This window comes from Rhinoderma darwinii, chromosome 2 (genome assembly GCF_050947455.1).
Source record: "Rhinoderma darwinii isolate aRhiDar2 chromosome 2, aRhiDar2.hap1, whole genome shotgun sequence".
NCBI lineage: Eukaryota > Metazoa > Chordata > Amphibia > Anura > Rhinodermatidae > Rhinoderma > Rhinoderma darwinii.
In genome coordinates this window covers 18,105,678-18,125,671 of record NC_134688.1, presented here as the reverse complement: position 1 = coordinate 18,125,671, position 19,994 = coordinate 18,105,678, and the positions used below count along the sequence as shown (strand labels likewise).

Genomic DNA, 19,994 nt, shown 5'->3' with positions numbered 1-19,994 from the left:
TGTAGACACATTGTTCATATGGACAGTAGGAGTCGAAATAGACTTGACCAGACCTAATAATAATATTTTCTTAGAAGATATCGCCTCCAGTTTTTCTTAATTACCTAGGGAATAGTAGCGCACTGCATGATCGAGGACGCAGAGGAGGGTCTTCTCCTGAGGACATAACAGAATCCGCTGTCCCCGGCCTCTAATAAAGAAGAACATTACGACATTCAGGGGTTCTCATCGATACAGAATAACTCAAGGACTAGCAAACCTTGTGATCCCCTACACATACTCCCATATTCCCTGAAATTTTGTTTGGTTTCCTAAGATTGAGATTGGAGAAGGGTCTTCCTTGGTTGTCTGTTCTTCTTTGTTGACTTCCTGCATAAGGAAAGACTCTTTGACCCAATAGGCATTGTAAGAAAGTGACAGGCAGGCATCACAGCTGCAGGACTCGGGTTGAGGGACTTGGGTTGACAAGGAGAAGTCGGGCACATCCTATACAGATAAAAACTAAAGGGGAACCTGTCACGTAGACCAAACTGCAGCATGTTATAGAGCACGAGGAGCTGAGCAGATTCATATATAGTTTTGTGGGAAAAGATTCAGTATATCTTGTAATATATGCATTTGAATCTCTGCTCATTCTGGTTTTGGGAGTCCAGTGGGCAGTCCTAGTGAATGAATGACAGCTACTGTATATCAGTAAGGACATTAAGGACCGCCCACTGGACTCTTAAGCATAGAAACAGCAGGGGATTGAATGAATAAAATCCAAGTTATACCAAATATTTTCCCACAAAACTATATATCAATCTTCTCAGCTCCTCCTGCTCTATAACATGATGCCTTCATTTTGAATATCACAAGTTCCCTTTAAAAATAATTTCAGTATAAAAGACGACAACCAATATGGCTGCACTTTCTGTTGTCACTGCTGCTCTAACTTCTGAATTACTATATATATATAGGGACAATTGTGTTTTGGGTGGTAATCCCTTTTCAAAAGATTGTCTAAACTCAAACAAAGGAGTCTGCTTTTTTTCTTTTTTTTTTTTATGAAATCGTGCCACTTTCCTTTTTTCCCTTCCTTTGGTTTAATTATTTATTTTTCCTCCTCTATTATGTTTTATTAATTCGATACCGGTGAATGTTTTATCTTTTCATAATGTAAAAAAGAAATTTTTGGATTAAAGGATTTCTAAGAGAAAAAAAAAAAGGAAAGAAACAGCGCCACTCTTGTTCATGGGCTGAGTGTTGTATTGCAGCTCGGCCCAATTAACTGAGTTGCAATTCCAGGCATAACCCATCGACCAGAGTGGTTCTGTTTTTGGAAAATAACAGTAGAGTGGAAGAAACTTTTTTATCCCATTTAAACTTGAGCGTTGTTTACATGCAATTTTAAAGGGGTTATGTGCGGACCAAAAACTATTATCAGTGTAGTCCCTGCAGTATGTGAGTACACTCACTAATATACATTCCGGTCCCCCGTCGCGCTGATTCTGAGATTTTGATGTATCATTATGGCGCTGCCGGGGGACCTTAAAGAGACTCTGTCACCACATTATAAGTGGCCTATATTGTACATGATGTGATCGGCGCTGTAATGTAGATGACAGCAGTGTTTTTTTTATTTAGAAAAACTATCATTTTTGACGGAGTTATGACCTATTTTAGCTTTATGCTAATGAGTTTCTAAATGGACAACTGGGCGTGTTTTTACTATATGGCCAAGTGGGCGTTGTGGAGAGAAGTGTATGACGCTGACCAATCAGTGACCAATCAGCGTCATACACTTCTCCCCATTCATTTACACAGCACTAGCGATATAGCTATATCGCTATGTGCAGCCACATAAACACACTATAACATTACTGCAGTGTCCTGACAATGAATAGACATTATCTCCAGCCAGGACATGATGTGTATTCAGAATCCTGTCACTTCTCTGCAATTTTCTGTGATTTACAGCACAGCACAGTGAGATCTCGCTGTGAATGACAGTTTACAGCGTAATCTCGCGAGACTACGCCTGCTGTGCTGTAAATCACAGAGAAGTGACAGGATTCTGAATACACATCACGTCCTGGCTGGAGGTAATGTATATTCACTGTCAGGACACTGCAGTAATATTATAGTGTGTGTATGTGGCTGCACATAGTGATATAGCTATATCGCTATGTTCTGTGTAAATGAATGGAGAGACGTGTATGACGCTGATTGGTCACTGATTGGTCAGCGTCAGACACTTCTCTCCACAACGCCCACTTGGCCATATAGTAAAACACGCCCACTTGTCCATTGAGAAATGCATTAGCATAAAGCTAATATAGGTCATAACTCCGTCAAATATGATAGTTTTTCTAAATAAAAAAAACACTGCTGTAATCTACATTACAGCACCGATCACATCATGTACAAGATAGGCCACTTATAATGTGGTGACAGCCTCTTTAAGTCTAGTTGCACATTCTTCTTTGATGACGATACGACTCTTCATCATGTGACCGGCCCCGGTGTACTCTATGTATAAGCAGTAGCAGTAGTACAGCAGAGTACATAGATTACAATGGGGTTGGTCACATAAAAATCTCAATCAGCGAAATGTATATCAGCAGTGTACTCACATACTGTAGTAAGTAACAAATCCTGCTAATACTTTGCGATCCCCACATAACCCCTTTAATGCTGTTGGGTGATTATATGGAATTTTAATGTTGAGACTTTTCATACTAAAGTCAATGCAACAAAACTACAGTATACCATGAAGACTTTGCAGTTTCAGCCAAATAGTGTGAAAAAGATTTCATAAAACCCCTGTATAGACATAAATGACAATATTCTAGGTGTCTGCAGTCACCACTAGAGGGAGCTCATTCCATACAGATTATACATTGAAATCAATAATAACACAGTATGCAGTAAGCTCCCCCTAGTGGTGGTTTGCAAAGAGTCAACCTGTTATCTTTTAAATTTATGTTCAGTTTCACATAGAACGCTGTTTACTTACATTACAGAGGGATCTTACTAGAGTTCCTGATCCGTCCATACTATTCACAAACTCCTTATAAAACTTCATCTTGACTTTCAGGTCCCTGATGATCAGAGATCCGATGGCTTTGAAGGTGAACTCAACATATTGTTTAGTAGTGATTGATCGGGAGAAAGCGCTGAGGGTCTCCCTGACACAGGCTTCGATGGTGTCTCTGTTATAGGGGCACGCAAATGACAGGGCGATGACATTTAGAGGGACGATCGGGATGTCACCTGAAATCAGAGGAAGGGGTAGTACATTTTGAGAGAGTTTTTATATGGGGTTCAAGAATAAGAAGGCACTTACAAAAATAAAACAAATACGTAGATCACATACAATCATCATCGAGTGATTTGGGTCACTTGAAACACTACAGATCTGCATCAGTAAATAACCTACCTTGAACACTATTTGTCTTTTTAATCTAAATAGTTTTTAATCTAAATAGGTCCAAAATTCTGTGCCAATGATTTTTTTATATATCTTTATCGCAGTCGGAGCTTTGTTTTTCATACACTGCGTTCCAAATTATTATACAAGCCATCAACCGTTGGAGTATAATGCAAATTTTATTGAACAAATTTCCTAATGATAACAGATTTTTTTTTAGAAGTAAAAAACTCAAAATGCTTCACATTATTATGCACAACAGAGATCAAAACATTTTAAAGGTTGTAAAGAGAAGTAAAATGGTAATTTGTTGAATTTGCAGCATCAGGAGGTCATATTTACAGAAATCAAAAGCTCTTTCAATCAAAAAAACTTAACAGGCCAAGTTACATGTTAACATAGGACCCCTTCTCTGATATCACCTTCACAATTCTTGCATCCATTGAATTTGTGAGTATTTGGACAGTTTCTGCTTGAATATCTTAGCAGGATGTCAGAATAGCCTCCCAGAGCTTCTGTTTTGATGTGAACTGCCTCCCACCCTCAGATATTTTGCTTGAGGATGCTCCAAAGGTTCTCAATAGGGTTGAGGTCAGGGGAACATGGGGGCCACACCATGAGTTTCTCTCCTTTTATGCCCATAGCAGCCAATGACACAGAGGTATTCTTTGCAGCATGAGATGGTGCATTGTCATGCATGAAGATAATTTTGCTACGGTAGGCACGGTTCTTCTTTTTGTGCCACGGAAGAAAGTGGTCAGTCATAAACTCTACGTACTTTGCAGTGGTCATTTTCACACCGTCAGGGACTCTAAAGGGGCCTACCAGCTCTCTCCCCATGATTCCAGCCCAAAACATGACTCTGCCACCTCCTTGCTGACGTCGCAGCCTTGTTGGGACGTGGTGGCCATTCACCAACCATCCACTACTCCATCCATCTGGACCATCCCCCAGGGTTGCACGGCACTCATCAGTTAACAACACGGTTTGAATATTAGTCTTCATGTATTTCTGAGCCCACTGCAACCGTTTCTGCTTGTGAGCATTGTTTAGGGGTGGCCGAATAATAGCTTCATGCACACTTGCAAACCTCTGGAGGATCCTACACCTTGAAGTTCGCGGGACACCAGAGGCACCAGCGGCTTCAAATACCTGTTTGCTGCTTTGCAATGGCATTTTAGCAGCTGCTCTCCTAATCCCATTAATTTGTCTGGCAGAAACCTTCCACATTATGCCTTTATCTGAACGAACCAGTCTGTGCTCTGAATCAGCCACAAATCTTTTCACAGTACAATGATCACGCCTAAGTTTTCTTGAAATATCCAATGTTTTCATACCTTGTCCAAGGCATTGCACTATTTCACGCTTTTCGGCAGCAGATCCTTTTTCTTTCCCATATTGCTTGAAACCTGTGGTCTGCTTAATAATGTGGAACGTCCTTCTTAAGTAGTTTTCCTTTGATTGGGCACACCTGGCAAACTAATTATCACAGGTGTCTGAGATTGATTACAATGATCCAAAGAGCCCTAAGACACAATACCGTCCATGAGTTTAATTGAAAACTAATAATTCAATGTTTATGACACTTAAATCCGATGTGCATAATAATTTGGAACACTGTGTATACAGATCTCCAAATCCCCTGCACAGCCAAAAAAAAATTGTGTCATCCTACAGTCACCACTAGGGGGAGCTTACTGAATACTATATGCACTAAGCTTCCCCTAGTGGTGATTGCAGGTAGTCAGAATTTTATGATTTAACCCCTTCGCACTCAGTGACATACTATTACGTCATGGTAACCACAGCATTCGCACTCCATGACGGAATAGTACGTCACGGGAGGAACAGCCATTTCGGCCATCCTCCCGACACATACAGGAGCTGTGACAGCTGCTGTCTCGTACAGCAGTTGCCGCAGCTCCTGCAACGGGGACGGATAGCGGTGTCCCCGCTGATTAACCCTTTAGAAGCCGCGTTCAATAGCAATCGCGGCTTCTTAGGGGTTAAACCACCATAGTCGGTCCGCTACATGATAGCGGCCGGTGATCGTGGCTATGGCAACCGGACGCCTAATAATGGCATCCGGCTATACCATCTATGTAAGCCTAGTGGGTCCTCATAAAGTCAGGACCCACTATGCTTGCTGTCAGTGAGTAGATGACAGTTCTAATACACTGCACTATGCATGTAGTGCAGTGTATTAGAATAGCGATCAGGGCCTCCTGCCCTCAAGTCCCCTAGTGGGACAAAGTTAAAAAGTGTAAAAAAGCAAAAAAAAGTTGTGTAAAAATAAGAAAATAAAAGTTTTAAAAGTAATAAAAGTAAAAATCCCCCCTTTTCCCTGATCAGTCCTTTATTATTAATAAAAATAGATAAATAAACAAATTAACTATACATAATTGGTATCGCCGCGTCCGTAACGGCCTGAACTACAAAATTATTTTGTTATCTATCCCGCGCGGTGAACGCCGTAAAAGAAAATAATAATAAACCGTACCAGAATCACACCTCTCAAAAGATAGAATAAAAAAATCAAAAAGTCGCCTGAACCGAAAAATGGTATTGATGGAAACTACAGTTCGTTACGCAAAAAATAAGTCCTCGCACGACTTTCCTGATGGAAAAATAAAACGTTCTGGCGCTTAGAATAAGGTAATACAAAAAGTAAATGATTGTTTACAAAACGTATTTTATTGTGCAAACGCCATAAGACATAAAAAAAAATATAAACATCTGGTATCGCCGTAATCGTATCGCCCCGCAGAATAAAGTGAATGTCATTTATGGCGCACGGTGGACGCCGTAAAAAAATAGAATAAAAAACAATAGTAGAATTGCTGTTTTTTAGTCACCACGCCACCTAAAAATAGAATAAAAACTGATCAAAAAGTCGCATGCACCCCATGAAAACTACAATGAATTCCTCAAGGGGTCTAGTTTCCAAAATAGGGTCACTTTTGGGGGGTTTCCCCTGTACTGGTACCTCAGAAGCTCTGAAACCAATCCAGCAAAGTCTACATGGAGCCTGCTGTTTGTCCAACCAGCAGTTTATGACCACATATGGGGAATTGCCGTAATCGGGAGAAATTGCTTTACAAATGTTGGGGGGCTTTTTCTCCTTTATTCCCACATAAAGTGAAATATGTCAGATTTGAAAAAGAGGCTCTGTCGCCACATTATAAGTGCCCTATATTGTACATGATGTGATCGGCGATGTAATGTAGAATACAGTGTTTTTTATTTCGAAAAACGATCATTTTTGACGGAGTTATGACCTATATTAGCTTTATGCTAATGAGTTTCTTAATGCCCAACTTGGCGTGTTTTACTTTTTGACCAAGTGGGCATTGTGGAGAGAAGTGCTGACCAATCAGTTATGGTTGTGTTCAGATAGCACCAGTATCTTTGGGTGCTCGAGATAAGGTCCCAACCCGGATGTAGGTTAAGAATTGTAGTCTGCACACCTTGATTGTGTTTCAAAAATTATATTTATTTGTTTCTCAGGATAAATGCCAGAGGCTATATGTGCAACGGCAACGTTTCGGTCGTAACACCTTCGTCGGGCACTGAGTTGTATTCGGCGGCTTACCGCTATTCATGGGCGCCCATGAAGAGCGGTAAGCCGCCGAATACAATTCATAGCAGCGCTACTACGCATTATAGATACAGATCGATCAAGTCCCCAGTACGGCTCAGTGCCCAACGAAGGTCTTACGACCGAAACGTTGACGTTGCACATATAGCCTCTGGCATTTATCCTGAGGAACAAATAAATATAATTTTTGAAACACAATCAAGGTGTGCAGACTACAATTCTTAAGGTGACCTATCAGCGTCATACACTGCTCTCCATTCATTTACACAGTATATAGTGATCTTATTACATCACTATGTGCTGCCACATAAACACACAGTAACGTTACTGAAGTGTCCTGACAGTGAATATACATTACCTCCAGCCGGGACGTGATGTCTATTCAGAATCCTGACATTTCTGTAGCGTCTGTGTGATATTTACAGCAAAAAAATCCAGAGATTACAATGTAACCTGTCATTTAAAACGAGCTTGCCTTACTGTAAATATCACACAGACGCTACAGAAGTGTCAGGATTCTGAATACACATCACGTCCTGGCAGGAGGTAATGTATATTCACTGTCAGGACACTTCAGTAACGTTACTGTGTGTTTATGTGGCTGCACATAGTGATGTAATAAGATCACTATCTGCAGTGTAAATGAATGGGGAGAAGTGTATGACGCTGATTGGTCACTGATTGGTCAGCATCATACACTTCTCTCCACAACGCCCACTTGGTCAAAAAGTAAAACACGCCCAGTTGTCCATTGAGAAACTCATTAGCATAAAGCTAAAATAGGTCATAACTCCGTCAAAAATGATCGTTTTTCTAAATAAAAAATACTGCTGTAATCTACATTACAGCGCTGATCACATCATGTACAAGATAGGCCACGTATAATGTGGTGACAGAGTCTCTTTAAGGCCCAATCTAGGCTGCGTCATTAAGGGGTTAACTTTATGTCTACATGGGGAATTTGGAGTTCTGTATCAGAAAAATAGAGCTCCAACCACTATAAAGATATATTATAAAATTATGCTGGACTTAAAAAACATGGTGTGATAAGGTTTGTATGCAATAACAGTATGCAGTGAGCTCCCCCTAGTGGTGGCTGTAGGAAGACTGAGTTTTATCATTTAACTTTCTGGCTGCACAGGGAATTTGTGGCTCTGAATCGTATAGCACCGGGTACTATAAAAATATATTTAAAAATAAAATAAAAATGTGGGACCTGATGTTAAAAGGTGGAAGTTCACTTTAAGGTGGGGCTAAAACATGTATAGTGAAGGCTCTGGTTTTTACGGTGAAGCTAGTCTGTGGGGGGGGGGGGGGGGCAGACATTTCTGAAAAATATGAAGCTGGTAAAAAATGCCTCATAATGTATCTACATTACGTCACCACATTATCCATCTATGACCGGTTGGCAGCCTGTGCCTTATAATTGTTCAGGATACTGAAATTCCATTCGAGATCCGGTGAAGCACTAAGTTCACTGATGCGGCATCCATACACAAACCGAGGAGACACAGGGGGTGTAGGAGAGTTTCAGAAATGTATCTTCCCTATATATAATAAAATGTATACTTTGTGAAAGGCAGGAGAGACACAGCTTGTGTATTCCCTGCAATATTGCATTCAAATGCAAAAAATAAAAAAAATGCAAACTCTTGAAACAAAATCACACTAATAGGAACATTTTGATAACTAAACAGGCGTTTATGAAAGCAAATGATTAGACATTCGCTGGTAGTTTTAGTTCAGTTTTGGGGGTTATAGCAATTAGTGGCGTACAGAAAATAATGGGTTCTTGCAACCTAATAGCAAAAGGGATGGGACCACCCTCTCTCCTAGGGCCTCATAGCAGCTACATGGTCTGCCTGTACGGCCTTGACAGCAATATTACCATTAATATTACAGCGGCTAACGGCATGTGGAATATTAAAGGGCTTGTTCACTTTTGAACCCTGTTTAACAGTTTACATATATAATTCATCTACATAAAAAGTTAAGGCACTTTGTAAATACATTTGTCAAGGACTGTAGCAGTCCAACAGCTGAAACTATCAGGCAGGAGAGTGCAAATAGTAAAAGTAATCAAGTAACAGTACGGGTTCGGTACACAGATTAACGGCAATAGGTGGTTACATTAGGCAGAGACATGGCCAGGAAACAATCCAAGATAGGTACACAGATAAATAGCAATTTGTAGTAACGTGAGACTATTTCTAAATTACAGCCTGTATTATACTTCAGAGCTGCATTCACAATTCTGTAGGCTACAGAGATTAAAGATATATGTATGTGCGACCATAGGCTTTAATATTACTAGAACATAATTTCCTTAAAGTTATTACCTGTCGTAAATACTTTGTTGAACTTCAACCCATGAACTTGAGCAAGTTTTTCTGACAGAAGGAAGACTGGACGTTGTATGATGATGAACTTGTTGTTGCCGACATCTAATTTCTGTCTTGACAGAGAAAATGTTCCCAGTCCTGGAATCTGTACTCCCTAAAACACACCAGAAGGATAGAAGAATTGTAAGCACATATAGTACAGCTGCATCTTACTTTGGTTTATGGTCTACTAATGTTACAGGTATGTAATTGCTGCGTTACCAGAGCTCTATGGCTCACTATAGGCTGACACTTCCAGCTTTCTAGAAATCACTTGTCAGCTTTGCTGTGTAGACTGAGAGACCATGTGCCGAGTCATCTCATTATCATTAGAGGATGGAGGATTTAATGACCGCTCTATTGTACTGCTGGATGCCTAGATAAGGCAGGACAGTAACACTATACACACATAAAGCTCTGTATGCAGCTCTCCTGCCACTCTCTAGGGGAGGAGCTATACTCCATCACTTCCTATGGACATTTCTCTGTCAATTGATTCTCATTCATTTCAACTGCCATAAAGCACATACATTACTGTACTGTCTATGCAGATAATACAGGAAGCAAGTTTGTGTCTCGAATATGGCTGCCCCAGGGAAGTTAAAAAAAACAAAAAACAGCTACAACATAAAAAACAACACATTATTTCTCTTCTACAGACCTAAAATGACATACATGAGACGTTCCCTTTAAGTGGAGAGCCCCTTTTTATCACACTGCAATCTCTTTTCCTGTCCCTCTGAATGAAACAGAGCTGGACATTCACAACCGGAGACACCAACTGGGTCACAAAACTGCTGTTTTCTTCTTTCTATCTGCTGACAGCAGAGACAGAAGGTTACGTGACACCCTATTAGGGAATTCTGGGTTACTATAAGGGATTCCTCATTTAGGACCCTCCTCTATTATTAAGAGCAGAAAGCAGTTTCAAAGAGTGTCTCTGGAGGACCGGGAGTGTACGTGCATTGTATGGACAGCCAATTGATTTTAATGTTACCAGTGTAATGCTTCATGTCCCCTGTAGTGGTGCTGCAGGGTAATTAAACATCTGTTCACTGATTCTTCCATAGGTAACAGCTGATTTATGAGGATCCCCGCAGCAGCATGTCCTGTGATCACAGCATAACTAGGTTTATCTTGGGCGATACGTTTAGGAGGAGGAATGGGGAGCAGCTGCCGGAGAACTAATGCTCCTTATATTTTCTCCAGAGAATGGGTGCTGGAGGTGGTGTGGTAGACAAAGACAATGGAATCTGCTAACATTTCTATGCAAGGTCCCTTAAACATTTCTGGGCTTTCCAAAAAAAAAAAAAGGTTTGGCCTCCCATTAGCAGTGAAGAGCACACCTATAAATTTGACCTAACTGGAACGTCTCCCATTATTGGTGGTCTACGTTAGTGAAAAGGTTATGTAAGTCAGCATCTCTGGTGGCCTAGATTACTGAACTGGTTGATGCCAGCAGCTCTGATGGTCTACTGTAGCGCAGGGGTTAATCCAAGCCTCCCAGGTGGTCTAGGGTAGTGAAGAAAATCGCAGAAACCCTGGTGGGCTAACAATATATACAGTATATTACAGGCTGTAACTCAGGATCAATCGACTGCGCTATTGATTCCGTCAAAAACAACGGAACCCTGTCACAACGGTGACAAACGGAAACCATTAGCAAAGTTTCCGTCACCATTGAGATCAATGGAGATGCAAACGGAAGATAAGGTTTACGCTTGCCTTTCCATTGAGGGGTTCCCGCGACGGAAACCTCCAACGGATCGCCTCAACGGAAAGACAACGCTGATGTGAACAGGACCTTAAGTAATGTAAAGTATGTACACAGCGACTCTACCAGCAGAATAGTGAGTACAGCTCTGAAGTATAATACAGGATGTAACTAAGGAACAGTACAGGATAAAAAATATATGTACACAGTGACTCCACCAGCAGAATAGTGAGTGCAGCTCTGGGGTATAATACAGGATGTAACTCAGGATCAGTACAGGATAAGTAATGTAATGTATGTACACAGTGACTCCACCAGCAGAATAGTGAGTGCAGCTCTGAAGTATAATACAGGATGTAACTCAGGATCAGTACAGGATAAGTAATGTAATATATGTACACAGTGACTCCACCAGCAGAATAGTGAGTGCAGCTCTGGAGTATAATACAGGATATAACTCAGGATCAGTGCAGGGTAAGTATTGTAATGTATGTACACAGTGACTCCACCAGCAGAATAGTGAGTGCAGCTCTGGAGTATAATACAGGATGTAACTCAGGATCAGTATAGGATAAGTAATATAATGTATGTACACAGTGACTCCACCAGCAGAATAGTGAGTGCAGCTCTGGAGTATAATACAGGATGTAACTCAGGATCAGTGCAGGGTAAGTAATGTAATGTATGTACACAGTGACTCCACCAGCAGAATAGTGAGTGCAGCTCTGGAGTATAATACAGGATATAACTCAGGATCAGTACAGGTTCAGTAATGTAATGTATGTACACAGTGACTCCACCAGCAGAATAGTGAGTGCAGCTCTTGAGTATAATACAGGATGTAACTCAGGATCAGTACAGGATAAGTAATGTTATGTATGTACACAGTGACTCCACCAGCAGAATAGTGAGTGCAGCTCTGGAATATAATACAGGATGTAACTCAGGATCAGTACAGGATCAGTAATGTAATGTATGTACACAGTGACTCCACCAGCAGAATACTGAGTGCAGCTCTGGAGTATAATACAGGATATAACTCAGCATCAGTACAGGATAAGTAATGTAATGTATGTACACAGTGACTCCACCAGCAGAATAGTGAGTGCAGCTCTGGAGTATAATACAGGATATAACTCAGGATCAGTGCAGGGTAAGTAATGTAATGTATGTACACAGTGACTCCACCAGCAGAATAGTGAGTGCAGCTCTGGAGTATAATACAGGCTATAACTCAGGATCAGTGCAGGGTAAGTAATGTAATGTATGTACACAGTGACTCCACCAGCAGAATAGTGAGTGCAGCTCTGGAGTATAATACAGGATATAACTCAGGATCAGTGCAGGGTAAGTAATGTAATGTATGTACACAGTGACTCCACCAGCAGAATAGTGAGTGCAGCTCTGGAGTATAATACAGGATATAACTCAGGATCAGTGCAGGGTAAGTATTGTAATGTATGTACACAGTGACTCCACCAGCAGAATAGTGAGTGCAGCTCTGGAGTATAATACAGGATGTAACTCAGGATCAGTAATGTAATGTATGTACACAGTGACTCCACCAGCAGAATAGTGAGTGCAGCTCTGGAGTATAATACAGGATATAACTCAGGATCAGTGCAGGGTAAGTATTGTAATGTATGTACACAGTGACTCCACCAGCAGAATAGTGAGTGCAGCTCTGGAGTATAATACAGGATGTAACTCAGGATCAGTAATATAATGTATGTACACAGTGACTCCACCAGCAGAATAGTGAGTGCAGCTCTGGAGTATAATACAGGATGTAACTCAGGATCAGTGCAGGGTAAGTAATGTAATGTATGTACACAGTGACTCCACCAGCAGAATAGTGAGTGCAGCTCTGGAGTATAATACAGGATATAACTCAGGATCAGTACAGGTTCAGTAATGTAATGTATGTACACAGTGACTCCACCAGCAGAATAGTGAGTGCAGCTCTGGAGTATAATACAGGATGTAACTCAGGATCAGTACAGGATAAGTAATGTTATGTATGTACACAGTGACTCCACCAGCAGAATAGTGAGTGCAGCTCTGGAATATAATACAGGATGTAACTCAGGATCAGTACAGGATAAGCAATGTAATGTATGTACACAGTGACTCCACCAGCAGAATAGTGAGTGCAGCTCTGGAGTATAATACAGGATGTAACTCAGGATCAGTAATATAATGTATGTACACAGTGACTCCACCAGCAGAATAGTGAGTGCAGCTCTGGAGTATAATACAGGATGTAACTCAGGATCAGTGCAGGGTAAGTAATGTAATGTATGTACACAGTGACTCCACCAGCAGAATAGTGAGTGCAGCTCTGGAGTATAATACAGGATATAACTCAGGATCAGTACAGGTTCAGTAATGTAATGTATGTACACAGTGACTCCACCAGCAGAATAGTGAGTGCAGCTCTGGAGTATAATACAGGATGTAACTCAGGATCAGTACAGGATAAGTAATGTTATGTATGTACACAGTGACTCCACCAGCAGAATAGTGAGTGCAGCTCTGGAGTATAATACAGGATGTAACTCAGGATCAGTGCAGGGTAAGTAATGTAATGTATGTACACAGTGACTCCACCAGCAGAATAGTGAGTGCAGCTCTGGAGTATAATACAGGATATAACTCAGGATCAGTACAGGTTCAGTAATGTAATGTATGTACACAGTGACTCCACCAGCAGAATAGTGAGTGCAGCTCTGGAGTATAATACAGGATGTAACTCAGGATCAGTACAGGATAAGTAATGTTATGTATGTACACAGTGACTCCACCAGCAGAATAGTGAGTGCAGCTCTGGAATATAATACAGGATGTAACTCAGGATCAGTACAGGATCAGTAATGTAATGTATGTACACAGTGACTCCACCAGCAGAATACTGAGTGCAGCTCTGGAGTATAATACAGGATATAACTCAGAACCAGTACAGGATAAGTAATGTATGTACACAGAGACTCCACCAGCAGAATAGTGAGTGCAGCTCTGGAGTATAATACAGGATATAACTCAGAACCAGTACAGGATAAGTAATGTATGTACACAGAAACTCCACCAGCAGAATAGTGAGTGCAGCTCTGGAGTATAATACAGGATATAACTCAGAACCAGTACAGGATAAGTAATGTATGTACACAGAGACTCCACCAGCAGAATAGTGAGTGCAGCTCTGGAGTATAATACAGGATATAACTCAGAACCAGTACAGGATAAGTAATGTATGTACACAGAGACTCCACCAGCAGAATAGTGAGTGTAGCTCTAGAGTATAATACAGGATGTAACTCAGCATCAGTACAGGATAAGTAATGTAATGTATGTACACAACAGTGGTCTACGGTATACCATTAATACATGATGCCCGACCACTGAGAGTATACTGAAAGCAAAGGCTCATTGCTGATTTTGTCATCTGTTTTTGTGCAGAAATGAAATACCACAAGAGAATCAGATATAAAGACATCTGTGTATTTCTATGGGGAATATAAGAACCCGAAACGCCATAAAGACGTACAATAATAATAATAATATAATATTAAATGGCACATTACCTTCTGCAGAGACATTTGGTGCTCAACAAATTCAGAGACGGCAGCCCATATGGCACCAACATCTGCAAGAAACACATTGTAACATGTTCATACAGGGGTGTAGCTATAAGGGGTGCAGAGGTAGCAGTCAAACCCGGGCCCAAAGGTCCCTCTGCCAGATAAGAAGACACCAGTATTAGAAATGGCACGTCGTAGGTGGGGACCCTGTTACAGATTTTGCATTGGTGCCAGGGGCTTCAAGGAACGCCTGTGTTCATAGATACTATTTATTAAAGGGGAACTAAACTTTCAGAAAACTTCTGACATATCATAGTGACGTGTCAGAAATTCTGATCTGTGGGGGCCCGAGAACTGAGACCCCACCAATCGCTAAAAGGAAGCGGCAGAAGCGCTGAGCCTCTTTGTTTCTGATCTGTTATTCTCGGAAAGCCGATGTGTACGAACTCTATAGAAAGTCTATGCGAGCGCTTCTGCCGCTTCGTTTTAGCGATTGGTGGGGTCTCAGTGCTCGGACCCCCACCGATCAAAACTTCTGACACGTCACTATGACATGTCAGAAGTTTTCTGAAAGTTTATTTACCCCTTAAGAAGGAGTTTGTATTACAGCGCTCTACATTAAACACAATTTTCTTATGCCACGGTCCTGTGTTATTATCAGTATGTCTAAGGTCCAGTTCACACAGAGTTTATTGGCGCTGACTTTGACGCGGAAACTGGTCTAAACTGCCACCCATCGATTTCAATGGGAGACGGAGGCGTTCTTTTCTAAAGCAGCGTTTAAACTCTCGTGGGAAAATAGCGACATGTTCTTTCTTGGTGCTGTACCGTCTCTGACCTTCCATTGAAATCAATGGGAGGCAGAAAAAGAGTTTTTTGGTTCGTTTTTTGCACGGGTGAAAAACATGGCATGAGAGTGCAGCCAGGTCCAAATCTGCCTCAAAATTTCTGAAGGGATTTTGAGGGAGATTTTTTTCTGCCTGCAAATTCCCCCGTGTGAACAGGGCCAAAATATAAATCACCTAGGCCCTGTTCACATGGTTGCAAAACGCATCAATAACGCATGATTTAAGTTTCCCATTGACTTCAATGGGCCAGCGCATAGTTAGTGCATTCGACGAGTTCTTTTTATGCGAGCGTATTTAAAAACCGCGTCACTTAAAAAAAGAAGCGTCAGGGCAAATCTTTGGCACATAAAACGTGCTGAATACTCTCCTAATTCCCATAGTCAATAGGATTCCTAAAAGAGAGTACAAAACGCATAAAAAAACACAATGAAAACGCGTCAAAAACACCTGTATTTAAAAACGCGCTTCACAATAGCATTTTTTACATGTTTACACGTCGTTTTATTTGAGCACCGTGTGAATAAGGCCTAACACCTGTCTTCTTTGCGTCATCCTCCCCGGACAAGTTAACACGTCAGCAGTTCCTTTATTTATATCTGGTCCTGGGAAAGCTGGGTGCCACAAGGGTTGTCATCCAGCTTTCCTAGAGTCCAGAAAAGCAAATCTTCCTAGTTATGTAGTTATAAGGGAGCAAGGGAAAAAATGTCTTTCTTCGGGGAATGTGTTTTACTATTGAGCGCTGGCGGAGAGGGAATACTGTTATCATCGGATTCCACGAGTCCAAGAACAGTACGAACCAGCCCGAGAGCTCGTGGACTAATGGACTTAATTAGCGGCTATTACATTTCCCTCTATTCAGTCCTTTACAGGTACGCGGCGGATTTATTACCAGGTAACACAATACTGCGGAACAATTCTCCAGTGGAACGAGTCGACAGCTCTGTAAGTGTATAGAAGGACATCGCGAATGATCAGAAGACACAGGAAAGGGGCGAGAGACCGGGGGGTCATATGTAAGATCTGGAAGAGGCACTGGTCAAAGTTTTAAAGGAACACTCCAGGCAAAACTAATAATTATGCCTGGTGCAGGGCCTGAGGGGGCGGAGCATGACAAAGGGATTCAAAAAATTGTATCAGTTTTGCCCGGAGTGTTGGTGGCGTGTCAGCAGATAGAATTTCTGGAAGCAAATGTGGAGAAAAGTTACAGAACTTTTTACTATACAATGATTACCCGGTCATCTTATGGAGAAACCCCCTGTCAATAGGCCCTCTCGAGACCACCCTGTATTAGCCGGAAAGTAGAGTGGTAGCTGGGCTTTCCTTCACCCAGAGGATAATTTGCTGCCCTCGTCCTAAATCTAATAGATGTAATGAGAAATGACCGGTCCTCTTAGTAAGATCGGCCGCACACCGGGGGACTTGTCTCGGCCACATATTACACGGTCGCTCATTCATTTGATTGGGTCCCATGTAATACAACTAAAGCCCCCGCTGAAAGAGAAATGTGTGACCAGACTAAACTTTCCACAGTAATATCAGCTGGGGGGCTATCTTAGTGGGGGATCCCCTGCTCGGAACCATTCTCCATGTCCCAGAACGGAGAGCTGCTCCCGACCTGGCGGGCTCGCCACATCCATGTATTGCATTGGGGCGGCGCACCTGTCAAGCCGTAACGCAGGTGTCCTAAGGCGAGCTCAGGGAGGACAGAAACCTCCTGTGGAGCTTCCCACTGTGATCACATCCGCGGGAGAGCAGAGAAGCCGGACCCTCAGCAATCAGCCGGCTCCTTTTTAATAAGGGTGTGACTTCATGAGACGACTTCTTCAAAAGGGAATATTTCCATGACTGTTATGTGAGAAAGTTGCGCAGCGGCGCATGTAGCTGTCTAGTTCTGGGCTAGGGCTTAATCCCTGTATAAATAAGTCTCTTTGGTTCTGTAAATCCGTTCCGGGCCGCACGCCGCTCGCCGCTTACACAGCTGAACATTTGGCGGGATCTGCAGACTTGTACACAACACACACTGGTAACTACACAGGTAACTATTGTAGTAGAGAATTACCTGCCCAGTGTCCCGGCGCTGCAAGAAAAAAGAAACTCCTTATGGAAACACTTTACATGGAAAATCAAGACACTGCAAACATAGAAATGATCTCATATAATGCTATTCCCTGCCCCCACAGCTTCTCCGCAGTGCACAGATATGAGAACATAATATAATATAATAGAACATAATAGAATATAACATAATGCTGACAGATCCATTTGGATAGGACACAATTCCAGTAATAATAGAACATAATAGAACAATAGAAAATAATATAATATAACATAACAGAACATAATATATAATATAATAGAACATAATATATAATATAATAGAACATAATATATAATATAATATAATAGAACATAATAGAATATAACATAATGCTGACAGATCCATTTGGATAGGACACAATTCCAGTAATAATAGAACAATAGAAAATAATATAATATAACATAATATAATAGAACATAATATATAATATAATAGAACAGAATATAATGCTGACAGATCCTTGGGCTAGGACACAATTCCAGTAATAATAGAACATTAGGGGATTGTTATTCATGCAATTCTCTGTTATATAAAGTGCCCTGACGGTGGAGATTTCCTTATAATATTATTTTCCCTAATAATGTATTTACCGTCCTCTGAGAGTTTCGGGAGTGTCGGAAATCCACTTCTTCCAGTATCCTGCAGAAAATCCAACATTTTCAAGACCTAAAAGAAATAAGAGAAAAAGAGAAAAATCAGTGAAACAAAATACACCCTCAAATACATGAAGAGATGATAGATAGATAGATAGATAGATAGATAGATAGGAGATAGATAGATAGATAGATAGATAGATAGATAGATAGATAGATAGATAGATAGATAGATAGATAGATAGATAGATAGATAGATATGAGATAGATAGATAGATAGATAGATAGATAGATAGATAGATAGATAGATAGATAGATAGATAGATATGAGATAGATAGATAGATAGATAGATAGATAGATAGATAGATAGATAGATAGATAGATAGATAGAAGATTTAGACAAAGAGAGACAGATACAGACGTCTTTATTTTGACTTTTAACCCATTAAATACAGAGTGACAAGTAACTTTAACTTGACATTCGGGTCTCACTGACTGCCGGGGACCCTGAGGAGAGGATAGAAGCAGCTTCTGTCTTCTCCGATCTCTTTTACACAGCGCTCAATGAACGCCGCTGTCTCTATTGGTCCCGGTGATCATGTGACTGGTCACATGATCGCCGGGTGCCGTTAGTGGCAGACTGCTTGCTATCGTCACTATGAGAGGGCTGATTTTCCTGCTGTGCAGCCCCAGTTACAGTGGAAAAACATGGTGTAAAAGAAAGAACAAAAAGATATAAAGTGCAAAAAAAAATTAATAATAAATACACATAAAATACCCACCCTCCAAAAAAACGTTCCCCCCCCCCGCCAATCATTGTTGTAACGCTAGCCCGGACCCAATTACCCTAATATAGACACGTAATATATTAATATTTCCGCTAGACAATGACGATCACAAATAAAAGGTCTATTTTAGGCTAAATCTACGTTATTACCAAAAAAAAAATAGCTGAAAAGTAAAAAAAAGCTTGTTTTTTTTACTATTATTTTCAAACTTTAGGAATATACAAGGTTTAAATACCTTTGTCTCAAAAAAGACAAAACTATAGAAGGTATGATACCTTTATTGGCGAACCATAAAAGTTAAGAAGAGTTAAGAATACAAATTCTAAAATAGCAAAAAGGATGTGTATAAAAATGGTTAAAAAAAAAAAAAAGAAACCTGCATTGTCTACGGGAAAAACATCGCAAAAATCGTCTTCCAGTCGGAACATTTGGCGCTGTCACATGACATCGTTGAGGGCAATCACATTGTATTGAGGCGCAGCAGGAGCGGCTACATGGACTTCAGTGCGGCACTCAATTTAAAGGGATGCTCCATAGTAACATATAAGACTTTCCTGTGTTATATTCAGTCTCCGGACAAGTCTCCTATCTGCTCCCCTTCTCCCCGTGCAGGACTCTCACCCTCTCACCGTCTCCCGGGACCCGGATTCCTCAGGGATGTCTCTAGGACGCGCAGGGTGTTCCCGGCTGTTGCTAAGAGTGACGTCATCCGCGCGCACCCGAGTAGACACTGCCCCTGTGTACGGAGCGGGGACGCGCAGGGGGGTGTGTAGGACTGCGCATGCGTGTTGGATTGCCGTCTCCTGCTATAGCCGTCATTATAATCACAGAGATTTACTGACATGTTGTCATTTTACTGTATATTGTAGTGTCATTTCTCTAGGTGCATGAGTGTGCCGGGCTCAGTATGTAAATGATGGACAACTTGTAATAATTACTTTCAGGAAGAATTTAGAGGGGCACTAACTATGGAAAATCGTTTG

The 19,994-nt window shown here is 41.1% G+C and overlaps 1 protein-coding gene across 6 annotated transcripts in view; it reads right to left on the bottom strand.

Annotated features, from left to right (window-relative positions):
* Positions 1-19,726, bottom strand: part of CCDC81 (coiled-coil domain containing 81) — a 74,565-nt gene extending 54,839 nt beyond the window's left edge. The window contains exons 1-7 of one of the 6 annotated variants that reach the window (XM_075851427.1): positions 19,633-19,726; positions 18,220-18,295; positions 17,591-17,608; positions 14,687-14,748; positions 9,350-9,506; positions 2,999-3,255; positions 105-190 (exon numbers count right to left, since the gene is read on the bottom strand). In XM_075851427.1, coding sequence (XP_075707542.1) covers positions 105-190; positions 2,999-3,255; positions 9,350-9,506; positions 14,687-14,748; positions 17,591-17,608; positions 18,220-18,286 — 647 coding nt within the window. In that variant the 5' untranslated portion in view covers positions 18,287-18,295; positions 19,633-19,726. Of the gene's footprint in view, positions 1-104; positions 191-2,998; positions 3,256-9,349; positions 9,507-14,686; positions 14,749-17,590; positions 17,609-18,219; positions 18,296-19,387; positions 19,612-19,632 lie in introns of those variants that run through there. The other 5 variants (XM_075851431.1, XM_075851430.1, XM_075851426.1 and 2 more) reach the window with 5 other exon arrangements.
* Positions 19,727-19,994: the final 268 nt, after the last annotated feature.